General features: G+C 50.6%; 1 protein-coding gene across 2 annotated transcripts in view; it reads left to right on the forward strand.

Annotated features, from left to right (window-relative positions):
• The window catches only part of LOC135259935 (glucosidase 2 subunit beta-like), a 114,945-nt gene that overhangs the window by 58,811 nt on the left and 38,299 nt on the right, over nucleotides 1–17,835 (forward strand). For both annotated transcript variants that reach the window (XM_064344891.1, XM_064344892.1), the window contains one exon: nucleotides 15,952–16,009. In XM_064344891.1, coding sequence (XP_064200961.1) covers nucleotides 15,952–16,009 — 58 coding nt within the window. The remainder of the gene's footprint in view (nucleotides 1–15,951; nucleotides 16,010–17,835) is intronic.

Here is a 17,835-nt window from a genome sequence, read left to right on the forward strand (position 1 = left end):
TTTTTGTGTGCGGTTATTTGGAGGTTACCGCCCTGCCTGGAGTTACTGAAGTGAGCTGGCTCTGCCTGAGCGTTTTGTTTTTTGAGTCCCGTAGACAGTTTACGTGCGTTTCCTTGGCAAAACGAAGACCGGTCCTCACACACACACGCCGCTTTTCCCCCCACATACGGGGCCTTGCGATTTTCTGCACGTGCGTCAGAACTGCCAGGAAACGCGGAAGCGTTGTCTCTTACCGCCCAAGACCCGCTGACCTCCTGACCTTTCGGCTCCCGGCCCGGGCGCTTCGCGGCAGCGGCGTCACGCTCGTTAAGACGCAGATTTAATTGGCCGTAAAACCCGTGGCGCTCGGCGGCTGATCGAGGGTTTCCGGGAGCCGTAACTCACTCCGACGCGTTTCATTTCCCCGCATGCGGGGTGAGCGAATTGATGGAGGGGGTCTGAAGAAATGCCTCAATGTAAAGAGCCCCTCTTCCACTCTCTTCTTTCATGGGCACAGAATGCTGTTCTGTACGCCTGTGTCTGTCTGTATTGACTTGTGGATGTGTTTCATGAGGCGTCAGTCACATCAGTTACCTGTTCAGCAGCTCTCACATCTTCTCACATCCCGTCAATCATTTAACATTTGGACGTTTTAATTGGAAAAATGAGATAATGAATACTCCAAATAGGTATCTGTTGCACGCTTCAAATATCATGGTTTCTCTTTGGATCAAATCCAGCAGGTTGAGTGGCTTGAGGGCAGAAGATAATTTCAGACATATATCTTTGTGGTATTTTCTGGCGTTGACGTGCAAGCCCATTTCTTTCAGTGTGAACAGTGCACTGACTGGCCGTCAGCTACTTTAGCGAAAGTGCCCTCTTACTGCTTTTTTTGGGTTTTAGTTCAGCAAAATATTTTTGTTTTTTTATAATTTTCTTCTTTCTTTTGAGCTTTTTATATCTTGATGTAAGGTCGTCTTGATAAGCAGATTAAGTCTGGGACGAGCACGTTTTGTGGGTGTTTTCCTGAAGAAAGCGAGCTTATACGCACTCCGCTCACGCTCTGGTTCCTGCTTTCAACGCCGCTGAAAATGGCGCCCGCTAGAGCGTCTCACCCGCGGCGATCTGAGCGACCGGGGGGCGTGGCTTCAGAACGCTGCGCGCGCGGGAGGTGATGTCGTTTCGCAGCCCTGTTTTTGCCGTCCCGCTGCTGGTGCCTCTTAGATCCGTATCACGCGAACCGAGGCCTTCGCTCTAGCTCATATTTAACTCCACATCCCGTTCTCTGTGGGAGAAAGATGGCTTTTCAGCCTCACCTGCGGAGATGTAGACACCGCTGCTCAAATGTAGGGCATACATGAGTTCTGTGAATGTGATCGACTGTGCAATTCATTACAAAATGGAGGCTAGAAAACACATCTTTTCTGCATTTCTATTTAGCAGGTTTAGTGTAGCTGTGGGTCCCACACTAGTTCTATTATGATTCACAAAATCCTACTACTCCATACTTCAAAAGCTACCTCACTCCTTACTCCAAATACCCCCTCACTCCATACTTGTCATTATGTTATGTTATGACTGCCACTTCGTTAGGTAGCAGGTGTAGCAGGTAACATGCTTTAGAAGCATAAAACGCAATATTTCCATGTGCTTGTGTGATAGAAAAAAAAATGTTTAAATTATATATGTGTGTATATGTATATACTGTATGTGTGTTAATTTATGTGTGGCTCTCTCCAGCTTCATCTAGATTTAGTGGATTTTGCTTACCATGTTAAATGCACTTTCAGAAGTCGCTTTGCCTATAAACACAAGCCGAGTTGCTGAATTTTAATCCGCATAAATTTTCACTGGCTGCTCTCAGTCAGCCTGACTGTGTCGCTCCCTGTGACTTGCGCAGGCCTCCGGTGGTGAACAGGGTGAGATGAGCACTCGGAGCGAAGAAACCTGCTTGATATGTGACAACATTATCTAGCACCCGCCCCCCGGTGCCCCCCACCCCCCCTCCTGCCAAGAAATACCTCCCTGCTCCCTGTGCTCAGCATGGTACGGTAGCTCTCCTGTTTTAAATTTTCTCTTGTGTAGACGCAGGCTTGCTGAAATCCGTTTTTTTTTTTTTTTTGATAGTTGGACATGTTCCCAAAGAAACAGCAATGCGAATCCCTAATGAAATTATAAAGCATTTATTGGCAGAGCTGGCTCTCATTAGACACATTTACGCGAGCTTACCGGAATAAATTGCCTTCTTGGAGAAGGATCCCGACATCCAGTAAATCCTGGCGGAGGTGCAGGTGTGCCGCGGCGGGGTTGACCACGTGGAGCCGCACAGGTGCTAGTTTGCTAGCAGCTAGTTTTATTGTGGCGGTCGGGGCCTTGGCTAATCCACGGCTTTGGCTGATAGCCGCCAGGTGTGCTCCCGGCTTCATGGATGTTGGCTGGCAGTTAACGTTCTGTTGTAGGATCTGGTAGCAACTCGAACATTTATGTTGTGTCTTGAATACCACCTAGAGGTTTCTTATTCGTTTTTTAAGTTGGAGGCTTGGAGCTTAATTTCAGCGTTATGTTCTGTGACTGTCTAATTTAAAAAAAAAAATGAACTTCAGGATCGTTTTGGCGAGAGCGCCAACCGCGCACATCTAAACATCCCTGAAATACTGGTTTATCAAGACTTGGTTCCAAGCCAAGCATTTTTCTGAGTTTAATTTTGATTTTTGTCAGTGAAAAAAGAAAAGAGAGAATGCACACAAAAGAGAATGGCAAGAAGGAGGGATGAGTAGTGGACGGATGAATATTAGTCAGGGCCTGGAAATTATGGCACTGAATTACAATGCTGGTAAACACCTACACAGCACCTTGTGTGTGTTTGGTGTGTTGTGTGTGTGTGTGTGATTTGCAATGCATACATATGCATGCAAGCACACACACACACACCATCACACATGACACATCACCAGCACACACACCATTTCACACACACACACACACACACCAGACACACAAAACCACACAACACACACACACACACACACACGCAGATTTTCCCGAATGCTCCCTTCCTGTGTACGCTGAGGTAGGTGTAATTATAGTGCGCTCTTGTCTTGGGAGCAGATGGACAGTCTACCACAGAGAGGAGGAGAGAGAGAGGAGAGAGAGAGAGAGAGAGAGAGAGGGAGAGAGAGAGAGAGAGAGAGAGAGAGGAGAGGAGAGAGAGAACAAGGGAAGAGAGAGAGAGAGAGAGAGAGGAGAGAGAGAAGAGAGAGAGAGAGAGAGAGAGAGAGAGAGAGAGAGAGAGAGGGAGAGAGAGAGAGAGAGCCGTGTTTTTTGACTTGGGTGGCGGCGTGTGCGGTAGCGGGATCCGGGAGCAAGGCCACGCTGGCGGAACGCTGGATGTGTTCCCGGCGCTGCCGGCGCCATATGCTGCGCCGCAAAGTGTCAGCGCGTGTTGCTCCACACTTCCCTCCGATGGAAACCGTAGCTCTGCGCGCCCGTGCTAATTCGTCGCGTCCCGTTTGTGTGATGTAAGCGTGTTCTTACGCTCGCCGCAGCCTCGCTGACCCCCCCCCCCTCCCCCTCCCCGTCAGCACGCGTGTTTACCGTGACCCGCGCCTCGTGTTCGCACACGGAAAGCAAGGGGCCGTTAATATGTTCAAAATGGCTGCGTGTGCGCATGAACTAGTGCCGTGCGCGTTGCTCACGCGGTGATTTTAATTGACTGGTGTGAATGACTACGTAAAGAGAATGATGAATATTAAAATAATACAGAAATATGTTTTTGTGTGTGTGTCTCGAGCCCCACCTCGAACCCCTGTCCTGTCCCACCGTTTGGGAAGCCACCGCTCCAAATGTGGATCCTTTCCGAAATCACGCCAACGTGTGGCGACACAGCCCGTGTTTGGAGATCCACGGTGCAGGATTACGTAAGCCGCACCTGACTTTCCTGTGTCAAAAAAAAAAAATAAATCCAAAAAAACAGGTGTGTAATTGTGACTTGGAGGCTTTCCCTGGGACTGCTAAAAAAACAGCTAAAAAGAGAGTTTCTCCACACTTTCCCCGAACTTGCTAACGCGCAGGAGCGGGGGAAACCTAGCGCGCGGTGAGGCGGGCCGCGGGAAGTTGGCGGGCGGGGATAAGACACGTGGCGTGATAATGAGCCGGGCTTTCTTTAAAATCCCAGAACCATCGCTCAGCCTTCTGGGAAAGAAAAAAGTCCTCAGCCCACCTGGGACGTCCAGCAGCGTCTGAGCTGCTTTTGACTGGGGTTGTCGTCCCTACCCCTGTTTAACTTGCAAATTCTAGGTACAGTGCTTTACAGTTATTTTCAAAACTCGTGCATAACTTAGTACCACATATACACTCAGTGCTGTCCCTACACTGTCAATCAGTACGATCACATTCAATTACATTTCGCCATTTAGCAAGGCGTTCTCAGCCAGAGCGACTGTTTACGCTCTTTACACACGATCCATGGATTTCGGGCGTGGCGCTGGTATGGGGTGAGGGGCGGGGCCATACCGGCAGGACCCAAAGCGGGGCGGGACGGGTGTCTTGGTCCGAAACGGGCTTAACGCACCCTCGCTCGGGTGCTCAACCACCGGCCCTCAACTACCACTCTGCATACCCCCGCCCTCCCTCCCTCCCCTTCCCCCCCACACCCCCCAATGCGGGAATTCAATTCGTTCTGTATGTTTCATTTCTTTTCAGATTTAGATTTATTTCATGTTCGCTGCTTTTAATTAACTCTCCGCCATCGCTACTGGAGAGGAGATAAAACTCGCCGCGCTCATCCGGCAATGAGCTACACCGGCAATCATTTACCACTTAGACGCCGGCGCCGGAGCTATCAGTTTCCATGGCGACCGGCGCCTTGGTGATTGATTCCTTGCCAGTGTGGCGTCGCCGTGGGGACTAAAGCGTGTGAGTTTTTTCGTGCGCCCGCTACATCTTTCTAATTAAAATGGGATTACGGAGCCGTCGCGGTATATGTTCAAACAAATGCAGTCCTAAAAATCCATTTCTGTTAATGTCAACACCATTAAACGCGCGGCGTAATAAATAAATATATGCGGGCGGGCGTACAAGAAGGCGCAGATGAGTACAATGTGTGCATTAGGCACTGGGTGCCTGCGTTCATATCTTTTACATTTATCCAGAGGTTGGAATTACTTGTTGACTAAACTGCGAGTTAATGGAAGGTTCGAATGAGCATATGAAAGTTGTGCCACGTGAGAGCCATTGCAAAACAGCAGTCTCCTTCTGTTACTCGTCTTATGTCTTACAGTTTTAGTTATGCATGTGATCTTAGTAACTGCATTACAGAAGGGTATGCAGTTGAGTTGTGTAATGTGCTGTGTGCCACTGAGCGTAACGGTTTCATTACTGTCCCTACCAGCCAGGTCCTCTGGTCAGTAAGTCTGGAGGGCTGCTGTGTCTGTGGGCTTTTTTGATGTGTCTCTGCACTGAAGTGCCTAATTTAAGCCATCGATTGGTTAAAGAGTCTACGCACTTTGTTTCCAAGTCCTAAATTGAGTACTAAGGACTTGGAAACAAAGTCTGATTGGAAGGAAATCACAAAAAAACCAGCACTCCAGCACTGGGCTTTGGCACCCCTGTCTTACAGCACCAAGTGCAACGCTACTGCTGTTTCCACAGCGGCTCGACCGCGCTCTTGCAGAACGTGGCTACGCTGAGTCTGCTTCTGGAAGTCGTGCTAATGTCCTTAATTACCTGCAAATTAAGCGAAAGACATAACGGTCGCCCTGCGGGGGTTGTAAGTTGTACACTTTTTAGAGTCTTTTTCACTGTTCTTACTGAGGTTGGCTCGGTCCTAAGGGAGAATGTGTGTTCGACGTCGACCGTCAGCGCGATAGTTGCTTCTTATTTTTTTTGGGGGGGGGGTGCAGCGAGGCTCGTTTGTGTCTGTATTCAGAAACATCACCGAAACAAAGAGGTGAGGTGAATTACTGTCTCTCTCTCTATCTCCTTCTCTTAGTCTCTCGCTCTCTCTCGTGCTCTCTTTATCTCTTTCTCTGTCTCTATCTCTCTCTCTCTCTCTCTCTCTCTCTCAGGAGCCATGCGGTGTTGCCAAAATCGTCGAATCCTACGACAGCGGGTCTCTAAGCTACCCTAAAATCCCGAGGAGAGATGGCACTTTTTTCTTTCTTTCTTTCTTTCTTTCTTTCTTTCTTTTGCAGATTTCAGTCTCGGCACCGCATATGGCAAGGTGTAACATTGCGCCCCGGGCCCCTTCTCAGTCAGAGCTCTTACGCTGCTGTGTGGGTCGCGTCTTTACAGCAAAGGTAATATTAGTGATTCCCAGGGACTCCGTAATTTAATGCTTGACACGAGAACGGGACTCGAAATCTGGCGCCCCTCGAAATATACGTTTGATACCGAATGCCAAAAAAGCTTATTATTAGCTTATTATTCCTTGACATGTGTGTAGCGATTCAGGGGGACAGAGATTATATACTGTGTAATGCGTGAGAATTTGGACAGCAGCACGGTTTTTTTGTTGTTTTGGCTGTGTGATTCCAGCGCATCGGACGTGAAATGAAACAATGAATACAAGGTTATTCATCAAGAGCAGACTGAGCTTTGTTTTATGGGTGTTTACATCCATATCAGGTGATTAAAATAGGAATTACAACCCTTGATATGTAACGCAGGCTGGATAAGTCGTACGCGAATTGGAATTTTTCTGTTTTCTGAATGCAGGCAGAAACTACTCTGAAAAATAAAATGGGAACTGCTGTGGCCTTATAAACACGAGCAGGTCGAGCGAGGAGTAAACCAGGACCACTTTGCAGTGTCCTTCTGAGGCATTTCTTTGTCGTGTTTTGAAACCTCGGCTGAGAACTGTGGAGCTCCAAGCTGTCCGTCACGCCGGGGACGCGTACAGACGCGCGCTCTTCCATCGCGCGGGTGTGCTTCTGAGGACCGCGCGCAAAAACCACGATACAGCACGGCTCACTTTTAAAAAAAAAAAAACGGTTCAGGCTTGAAACCTGATACCGTAAGAAAAGTCTTTTTCACACGCGCAGCCTCGCCCGCCAGTATTCCGGGACTTTGGCATTTGGGTGTAATTGAAGGCGCAGTTCGGCTTTCCCGAAAGGTTGCTCCGGCAGTTTCCCGGCGAGAGACCCGGTTAAATTTCCGAAATCGTTTTATTTGTGTAAACAAAGCTGTAGCGTGCACGCTAAGACGCTAAGGCATTCATCAACCTGCATTGCTTCTCGCTAACTATTGCAAAAATAGTAAAGTAGTTTACACCAAGTAAGTGTATACAGTATACAGTATCACCATCACACGTACAAGTCATGCAGTTCTATAAACGCTTCCAAAAATAGTTACACCGTTCATGATGCAATTAAATGGCCCCCCCACAAGGAAAAGGTCAAACTGTCTCGTTTCTTAAGACAAATTGTTATGCTGTGTACTCTCGACAGCTGTCAAAACACATCTGGATGCTAAGTGGTGTTTACTGAAGTACAGTCAAGTGTACACCTTCAGCCTTATTTATTTCAGTTTGAAGTGTCAGGTCAACATTCAGAGTTTAACTCCTGACATTATGACGGATTTTCAAAGCGTTTACTGAACAGAAACCTTAATGGATTCCATTCTTTTTGGTGCTAGATTCTAATCTTTTAAGTATACGTTGTCGATGCAGTACTCTCTGGTTATGAACGTGATAAACTGGAGCAGTGAGAGGCAAGGCTGCACTGATTTGTCTGTTAAAATCACACATATGTCTGTATAAATGGCATCACACACACACTTCTTTTCAGAATAGCTGCAAACCATCTGGGAGCGTCTCTTGTGTTAGGCAAAGTGAAATGTTTTTTTTTAGACCCGCTGCACACGGGGAAGAAAAGATCACTTTGCCTGCTTGGGCTTCGGGTTCGAGAGAAGCGCTTGTGTGGGGGGGCCTCTCACCGCGCCTGTAGAAAGCCCTGCAGAGGTACAAAGTGACGGTTATGATCAGGAAGCCCCGGTTTAAAGGGCATCCTCGCATGTTCCTTTCCTTCCTCTTGCCTTTTTTTTTTTTGGAAATAAATAAGATTCAGATTAAGAGAGCGAGGCTCACGAAAGGCGGAGATAAATTTAGCTTCGCATGCAACGCGCACTCTGGAGCTTCTGCTAGCACTCTCACGCACACGCGCACTCTGGAGCTTCTGCTAGCACTCTCACGCACACGCGCACTCTGGAGCTTCTGCTAGCACTCTCACGCACAACTGAACTCACACGCAAACTCACACTCTCTCACACACGCACACACACACACACGCAAACTCACACTCTCTCTCTCACACACACACACACACACACACTCTCTCACACACACACACACACGCACGCACACGCACAATGCTGTTCTCTCATGGGGACCAGGTTTTTTGACCCCATGACGTTCTTAGTCCCCGGGCCATGACTGTGAACAGCTTGATGACCCCATGAAGTAATGAACACAGACGCACACACACAAACGCACGCACACGCACACACACACACACTCACATACGCACACATGCACAGCAACAGGCATTTCTTTTCCTCTGCTTTCACCCCATCCACTCTTCTTTGGTCTCCCTTCTTTCAAGTTAACGGTAGATGTCAGGTATCGCAGGCCTGGCTTACTGCATCTCAGAGAGGAGATATAGAAAGGTGGGGGTTTTTTTTGGAAAAAGAGGAAAAGAGAGCCTCTTGCGTATGTGAGCTATACGTGTGTGCATACACCCCTCACCCGGTCCCCACCATCTGCTCTCCTTCCACATTAGCAGTGCTAACCGAATATGGTGATGTCTCCCTTTCAGAGAGACTGTCCCCAGGCAGCAAGGGAATAGGTTACATTTCTGTGAGTAAATTATTTCTCAAAAGCCTTGATTGGAAATTCTTCCCGACGATTTCTCCCAGTGTGTATGTGTGTCTGTATGTCTGTGTGTGTGTGTGTGTGTGTGGGTGTGTGCGCGCACATGTGTCTATGTGTGTGTGGGTGTGTGTGTTTGTGTGTGCGTGCACGTGTGTGTGTGTGTGTGTGTGCGTGTGTGTGCGTGTGTGTGCGCACGTGTGTGTGTGTGTGTGTGGTGTGTGTGTGTGTGTGCGCACATGTGTGTGTGTGTGTGTGTGTGTGTGTGCGCACGTGTGTGTGTGTGTGTGTGCGCGCGCATGTGTGTGAGTCTGTGAGTGCGCACGTGTGTGTGTGAGTCTGTGAGTGCGCACATGCACCTGCAGGGGGCGTGATCTGAACCTGCTCAGAAAGGTGCCGGCTCTCTCTCTCTCTCTCTCTCTCTCTCTCTCTCTCAGGTGGACTGAGCGTGCTCGTAGGGACGCCGGAGCAGAAGTGGGTGGGTGGAAAGTACAAAGCTTCAGGTCCATTAGATTTTTTTCCCCTCCGCCTCTGAAGAGGCAGTGTGATATGAAAGCACCTCCAGGCTCTGGGTAATGCGTTTCTGTTGATTGAGCTCCTGTGTGTGGCTGAAGATGAAAGCCCTTCCTGCGTGTGAACCACCACCCCCCCCCCCCCATGCCGACGCTTGCGCTCCTCTGTATCAGTACTCTGATGGCGGCTGACTTTTGACATCGCTTTTCTCCGAACCTCGTCCGCGTCGCAGAGTGTACCGCGAATACGACGCCGCTTTTATGTCTTGTTTACCGACAAAAAAAAAATTCCGTGCGTTTTTTTTTTTTTTTTTTTTTTTTTTACAATTCCCCAGCTAAAAAGTTCTATATTTTCCTTAAAATGAATACCCTACTTGGAAACAATATATGAATGCGCGCGTGTGCGTGTGTGTACAGAGACTATTCTAAGTGCGCTTAGAATAGAATCTTTACCCGTAACCTCCAGCGTGAACTTAGAGACGGTCTCCGGGCCTCTGCAGTCAAATCGTTCTGGGCACCTGTCATCTGTGATGATAATTAGCAGGCAGATGTCTAAATAATTGCGGTGAGACGGAGGTGTGCGGTACGTATCCGTGTTCGCGTTTAGCTCCGTTAGTTCTTCCGGCCTCCGGAGCGGTGTTGTTCAGCCGCTGCGATTCCTCTGGTCCGCACCTGGGCCTTAGACCTGGGATTCCCTTCTTTCCGGAAGCATCTTTTGGAATAATTAGCCGAGAAACGAGATTGATTCAGCTTGGCAGCCCTTTGTTTTTGTTTTTTTTGTTGTTGAGAGTTACATGTGTTCACTGCGATTTAAATTGTGAAGGCGGTCGAGAAAAATGCTCTTGGTGGGATTGAAGGTACCGCGAAGCGGTCCGGCGGATGTCATGTCTTTGAAACGTGTGACAAACAAACGGGTGTAGCACAAATTCATGCCGTTTTTTAATCTTTTTTCCTGCGTGTTGGTTTCCATCCCTTTTCAGGTTCATCTGGTTTTCTTTTATTTGTGAAATGAACTTGTTACCTGTGTTCCTCTCATTCCTAAATAGTGGTTTATAGCGGGGCGGTGTAGTATAATGGGTGAAAGGAGCTGGTCTTGCAACCTAAAGGTCACAGGTTGTAAAGGTTCTTCTTTCTTTTTCTTTTTCTTGAGAGCTCAGATCTCCCACCTTCGAGTGGAACAGATGTGGCGCAGAGACTGGTGTCTTACCGCGTACGTGGCGGCTTTGCCGCGGGGGGGTGGGGTGTGGGGTGTTCACACGGTTGCCGTGTCAACGCAAACGCCACAACTTCCGTGAACCACCGTGGTTCCGGAATCTGGGCGGGGCCAGCGAGCACGTTCACCTCCCCGCCTCAAGGGCATGAAGCGATTGACCTTCACCCTCCGTCGAGAGTACGACTTCCTGCGTCTCTGTCTCTGTCTCTTTCTCACTCTCTCGCCCCCTCTCTCTCTCTCCCTCTCCCTCCCTCTTACTCTCACTCAGCTGAGGGCTGAGGGGTGTGGTTAGCAGTTAGCCCGTGTCTTTCTCTGCCTCCCCCTCTCTCTCTCTCTTTCCCTCTCTCTCTCCCTCCCTCCCTCTCTCTCTCTCTCACTCAGCTGTAGGCTGAGGGGTGCAGTTAGCCGTTAGCCTGTGTCTTTCTCTCCTGTCTTCTCTTTCTGTGGGAGTTGTGATGAGGAGACTCCCAGCAGGCCTGGCTCTCTCGCTCTCTCTCTCTCTCTCGCTCTCTCTCTCCTCTGAGTCACGGCCAGCGCGTTTTCGGCAGCGGCGTCGGCGTGAGCGGTAGCGTAACCCCCCCTCACGCCCCCCCCCGCGCGCGCTTCAGGCACGCGAACGGAAGCCTGAGCTCAGGAGCTGAGGATGAGAAGAAAGGAGGAGCACTTTAGCCTGGAATAGAGGGCAAACCGGCCGCCTCTTCATGAAGAGCGCCGATGACTCACGGGTAACCTGCCATTTTCCAACGGACTTCGTTTTTTTTAGTGAACTCCTGAGAGCCGGGCCGGAGTAACGGGACCGGCGAAAGGCCAGGGCGTCCTGCCCAAACTGGAGATACGGGCCGGGCCGTCCGTTCTGCTCCTCCGCTCCTGATTGGCTTTTCCCCCCGCGCGCGAATGTTAGCCTCGGAGGTTCCCAGGTACAAAAAAAAAAAAAAATAAATAAGAGAAAAGATAACTGTTCTCCTGAGATGTAGGCCTGGCTTGAAGTTTCCTTTTGGAAATCAGAGTTCCGTGCGGTTTGTCTGCTGTGAGCAACCAGCCAGCCCTTCCTCAGTGTATGAGGGGGCCCTCGTACCAATGGGATGTAGTGGAAATATATTTAAATAAAATAAATTATTAAGATATCGATAAAATTCCCGACGATCCATTTTTTTTCAGAAAGCAGGACGTATAAAAGATTGACCTGTGGCTCCGCCTCTCCACATCTGCCTCATCTGTAATTGGTTGTTGACAGATGTTCTTATCCAGAGCGACGTACAACAAGTGCATTAGTTCAAGGTGCGGAGGTGCAAAAGAAACACACAAGAGTGAAGTAAAGATTGTAGTGCCAGAAGTGACCACATAGATCAGGACTCCAACTCAAACAAACAATCCTGCCAAGTACAACAGCAGCCAAACAGGAGCTACTGACAATTCAAACAAATAATAAATAATCATTTCATCTGTAGTGCTTCTTGTTTGCCTTAAGGGTGTTGTGACATTTCATGGATCTTATGGGAAACAGTTAATTTATATAAAGGGAGCACGTTATGTAACAGTTTCTCTTGTGACGGCACTGAATTAAGATGTCAGCATGCGCGGCACGTTCTTGTGAAAACACATTTTCTAATGCTATGGGCTCAGTCCACTAGGATGACAGTGTGCAGCTAGCGCTCCAACCTCATTGGCTGTTCGGTGTTCCAGGGGCGGGCCTCTAACATTGATTGACACATGTGGCCCCATGCATCGTAGATCACATTTGGATTAGAAGTGGACACTCCATTGCAGCCAAGGAGCCTGTTGGCCTGGGCGAGGGGCTGCTTTTTAGGTACCCCCCTCACAGAAGCGCACGCTTAATTGTGACACCTCTCGAAGTAGATTTAAGGGTCAGCGGATCCGGAATGTTCCCGGCTCCAGTTAATAGTCCCACTTCACAGACACCTGCACGCTCTTTCACAGCGAATGAGAGGTCGGGGGGAGGAGGGAGGGAGAGAGGGAGAGAAAGAGAGATGAGGAGAGAGAGATGGGGAAAGAGAGAGAGAATGAGAGAGAGAGAGAGATGGAGGGAGGCAGGGAAGAAGGCGGAGAGGGAGAGAGATGGGAAGAGAACGAGATGGGGAGAGTGAGATGGGGAAAGAGAGAAAGAGAGGGAGGGTGGCGTGGAGGAAGGTGGAGAGAGAGAGAAAGACATGGGGAAAGAGAGAAATAATCAAGCTTGGATTTCAGTTCCAGCTTTGAGGCGCTGGGTTAATAGCTCCCCAGGGCACAGTAGGGTTGGGCCGCAGGAGCACGTGTGAAAAAGGCATTCCGGCGCTTCTAGACTGGCGGGTTCTGATTGGCCGGTGAAATGGAACCGGTTGTTAACGTGGAGCAGGTGACGGCGCTGACGCGGTGGTTTCCCGCCGAGCCTCCGTCTCCTGCTGGACGCTCTGTCGCCGTTCGCTGAGACACGGTCGCTGTTATTATGCTTTGTGTCGGTGAATGAAAGCGAGACTCAAACCCGCAGCACCATAAACATCAGCAGCATAAACATCTCATCATGAGACCACTTACCCTATACTTTTCCCCTCTCCGCTGTGAGAGGGAGAGAGAGGAGAGAGAGAGGCGGAGAGAGAAGTAGAGAGGGTAGATGGAGAGAGGTAGAGGGAGAGGGAGGGAGAGAGGGTAAGAGAGGACCGGGATAGAGGTCGTGGGAGAGAGGAGAGGGAGAGGGAGGGAGAGAGGCTAAGAGAGGATCGGGAGAGAGGAGAGGGAGAAGGAGAGAGAGGTAGATGGAGAGAGGTGGAAGGAGAGGGAGGGAGAGAGGTCGTGGGAGAGAGGAGAGGGATGAAGGAGAGAGAGGTAGAGAATGCCTGGGGTGTCAGCTTGTATTAAACTATAAGGAAACGCGGACGTCTCTAAATAAAGAACTTGAGAACGATCGCGCGCCACCGTCAGCATCAGTAACACCTACGGGAGGCAGGAGCCTGACGGAGGCCCGCTCGCTCGCCCGCTCGTCCACTCGCCCGCTCGCTCGCCCCTCCGCTCGCCCGCTCGCTCGCTCCTGTACAGAGAGGCGCCAGGGCAAACGCTGTACCCTCGCACACTCTCTTCTGTTCCGCCAAACAGCCCCGTTTTCCCCTGATTGTTTACGGGTCCTGCTTGTTTATGATCAGCCTAAAAATGCGTACACTTTTTTATTATTTTTTACGACGCTGAGTAAGGAAGCCGGGCGTGCTGCGTTTACCCCAGTAGTCACAGAAACGTTTCCAGAGCCGCCCGTAGCGTTCCCCTCCCCCCCCCTCGCAGAGCGAGACCGCACGCTGGCAGGGTTCGGGACGGCGGCAGAACGTACGCTCGCGTGCCCGCTCCTCTCGCCCGCCCCGGGCCGTCGTTCGCCCGTCTCCACGGAGACAGGGCCCGGGAAGCCCGGCGAGAGGTCAGGGGTCAGCCGTCAGTCCCCGGGAGGGGCGGGGCCGTTCCGCGGTGGGGCGGAGCGGGTCTCCCAGCTCTAAACCGGGGGGCTGGCTGACAGCGGCCGGCTGAGACTGTACGCCACGCACGCCTCTGGTCCTGCCGACTCCCGCCCGGGCACGCTGGTGAACCCCGCCCCCGGCAACCGTCTCTTCAACAGAAGAAAAAAAAATGCCATCAATAGTGTCTGCAGAAGCACTGTAATCCTCTAGATTGGAAGTGAAGACAATTAATCTGGAGTTCACTAAGCTCCTCTCTCTGCCTCTCTGTCTGTGTTCTTCATTGTCCCCCACAGTGTGTATGGTGGGTGGGGGGGGTGCGAGGGGGGGGTTCTAAGGTAGAGTATTAGACCAGTCGCATTGAATTCAGATATCTCCTGTCTCTGTAGTCCATGAAGGTGGTGTAAGATGGCCGTTTCGGTTTTTCAGAAAAACCACGATATTAGTGCTTGTTTGTTACCATCTTTTTCCGTTTACGCAAACGGGGTGAAAAATGCAGGCTGTAAGCAGTGTTAGTGAATTTTTCTCATCTATAGAAATGGGCCTTGTAGCAATGACTGCCACTGAAGCCTGTGTACCGTCTTTTAGCGAGATGCAAGCATGCGGTGAAATCGCAGACATGGAGGGCTTTACCGTGAGCATAACTGGCTGTTACAGGAACACACCCTTTACTGTCCTCAGTGGACTTCCTGCTGTCTGTCCGCCGCTGGCTCGCATGGTCCTAGTGCCTGCCGACGCAAAGGCATGACAAACGAGAGGAACGCGACGCTCAACGTCCCCGGTGCTTCGCTCCGAGGACGACCTACGAACTCCCGAATCTGCTGCTTCTGAGGGCTGAGATGCTCAGTGGCGTTGGCGATTGTGTTTTATAAAGTGTGTTATCTGAGGAGAAATCGAGGGGAACTGGCGGTCCCCAAACACACTCGCTCCTGAAATCCCCCCTCTCTCCTCCTCTCCGTGTTTACAAAATGGATTTCTCACCATTCCCTGGCTCCCGAATCAGGAAACAAGTGTCTAATTAAGCCTTAAGAGGGCCGTGCTAATGCCACAGACACCTGCATCGCACACACACTCACGTGCACATACTCACATGCATACACACACAAACACACACACACACTCACGTGCACATACTCACATGCAAACTCACACAAACACACACACACTCACGTGCACATACTCACATGCAAACTCACACAAACACACACACACACACGTGCACATACTCACATGCATACACACACAAACACACACACACACTCACGTGCACATACTCACATGCAAACTCACACAAACACACACACACTCACGTGCACATACTCACATGCATACACACACAAACACACACACACACTCACGTGCACATACTCACATGCATACACACACAAACACACACACACACTCACGTGCACATACTCACATGCATACACACACAAACACACACACACACTCACGTACACATACTCACATGCACGCACACGCGAACACACATTCATATATTCTTAGCAATTTTGGCACCTCTGAGATGAATGTTTGAGTATTTGTCGTGGGGGTGGGGGGGGATGGGGCATATGCAGTATCCCTGTGTGCATCCAAAGGTGGTAAGCCCCCCCCCCCGGTAGTGGACTTGGGAGTTCCCCAGGCAGACGCAAACATAGACACACACCACAGACCACAGACAACCCATGAATCCTCTCAGTATTCAGCCGTGTCCATGCGCAAACCCCGCTGCTCACTCGCAGATCTCCACGGACGCTCCATCAGCCAGCGGGAGTGGCCCTATGGAGCCAGCGGCTACAGCGGCCAGCGTGGCTCCGTGACCAAGCGCAGAACTGGCCCCCGCCGTCTCCTCCTCAGTCTCCACCGCGAGTCGGCAGCCATTTCTCCAGCCCGCGGGCCCTCCTGAGTCTCTCTGCGGCGACCTCTGACCCCGTCTGTGTTCCGCCTCCCCAGGTTCCGCCGACTTGAAGAAAATGGAGGAGGCGTACGACACCGTGCGGATGGAGATCAGGTGAGACCTCCCGCCGGGCCTGCTTGTGTTTATATTCAGAAACACCGCGGAATGAAAAGTCCTGGTGAATTATTATTATTATTCCTCTTTCTCTCTCCCTCTCTCAGCTCTCTCTCTTCTCTGTCTCCCATCCTCCCTCCCTCTGTCTCTCTCTTCTCTCTGTCTCCCATCCTCCCTCCCTCTGTCTCTCTCTCTCTCTCTTTTCTCCCTCTCTCCCCGTACCCTATCGAGTGGTACGGTGGCTTTGCCGATGCATGTACCGGAGCGTGGCGTATATAACGAGCCCTTAAAATAGCCCCATCCGCCGAGCAGCCGCGGCGCGGGTCTGCACACTAATGAGTTAGCGCCCAGGTACCCGAGGTGGATTTTAATGAATAAAACACAGCGCTGCCACTTGCCTGCTGCGCTCCAGAGGGTCACTTTTTATGGAAATGTCCACCGCGCGGCAGAGCTTCCGGAGTCATCCACGCAGCCGGGAACGAAGGTCGTTCGACACGGCGACTCTGACGCGAAAGCGCTCACGTTTTTAAGAAACCCGGTCCTTTTAAAACTGGAATCGTAACGCTTGAATTTCAGTTCCCTTTGTTTTTTATTTTGTTTTGTTTTATGTTTTATGTTTTATGTTTTTTTTTAATTATTCTTCTATTGTTGAGGTAATGCTTGGTTTAAGTTAGTGCAGTGTAATCCAACAGCACTAATCAGAATTTCATTATAGCATTGATTCATTTTTTAAACGACACATCTATCTCCTTCTCAGCAGCCTGCAGGCTTTTGACTCTTGTACAAACTGTTTTTCTTTTGCCATTTTTATATCTAGCAACGTTGACTTAATTGCATGTTCTTTTGCAGCACTAAAAACACGCTCAGTCATCTGATTTCATTACTATTTCTGTTTTTGAATGTGTGACCCATTTTTTGTTTAACGCTTGTAATTTTGCATTCAGCAATAGGAAAGAGTTTGATAAGGTGAAGTTGTGTTCACTGTGTCTAGTTTCACTCCCAGTTTGGTTGACTAGTCCGTCCATAACTCTGTGATCCTAGGCTATAGCATATATGTATTCAGCTTCTTTCCATTACAATGACGTGGCATCCAAGTGGTGCTTCGTTCCGAACTGGTTCATCGGTCCCTTGTTGGCCGCAGCGCGGTCTTGGAGGCACTGTACCGTTGTCCGCTGTTTGTTTTCGGTGGGTGTTTCTGCATATTCATGAGCGCGGCGGGCATGTTTACAGTCAGACTGTATTTTCTCTTCTCTCCTCGGGCTCCCTGTCCGCTCTGTGCCAGCAGGAGTCTAAATTTAGCCGGCGTCGGGGAAACAATGCCTGGGTAATTATTTACAGTCTCGGGAAGCGAACGGCCTTCTGTTAAGACCGCTCGTGTGTGGGGTTAGGAGAGGGGCCCGGTCGGTGCCCTGTCCTGGGGAGGCGAGCAGAGCCCCAATGTGTGGGGTTGGGGCCGTCGGTGCCGTCCTGGGCGAGCGGCGCCATGTGGGTTAGAGAGGCCCGGTCGGTGCCCTGTCCTGGGGGCGATGGCCTGTGGGTTAGAGAGGGCCCGGTCGGTGCCCGTCCTGGGGGGACTGGGCGCTCCGGGGTAGAGCCGGACGTGCCCTGTCCTGGGGCGAGCAGAGCCCCATGTGTGATGTTAGGAGGCCCGGTCGTGCCGTCCTGGGCGAGCGAGCGCTGAGGATTCGTGAGAAGTCCCGGGAATGCTAGCCCGCGTGAGTCCGGACGCCCCCGGCTCTGCGTTTGGCGCGGGGGTCCGGACTCCCCTGCCGAATTACCTCGAGAGTTATCCTCCACTTGTCTCTCGCCGGGGGGGGGGGGGCGGC

This window comes from Anguilla rostrata, chromosome 7 (assembly GCF_018555375.3).
Source record: "Anguilla rostrata isolate EN2019 chromosome 7, ASM1855537v3, whole genome shotgun sequence".
NCBI lineage: Eukaryota > Metazoa > Chordata > Actinopteri > Anguilliformes > Anguillidae > Anguilla > Anguilla rostrata.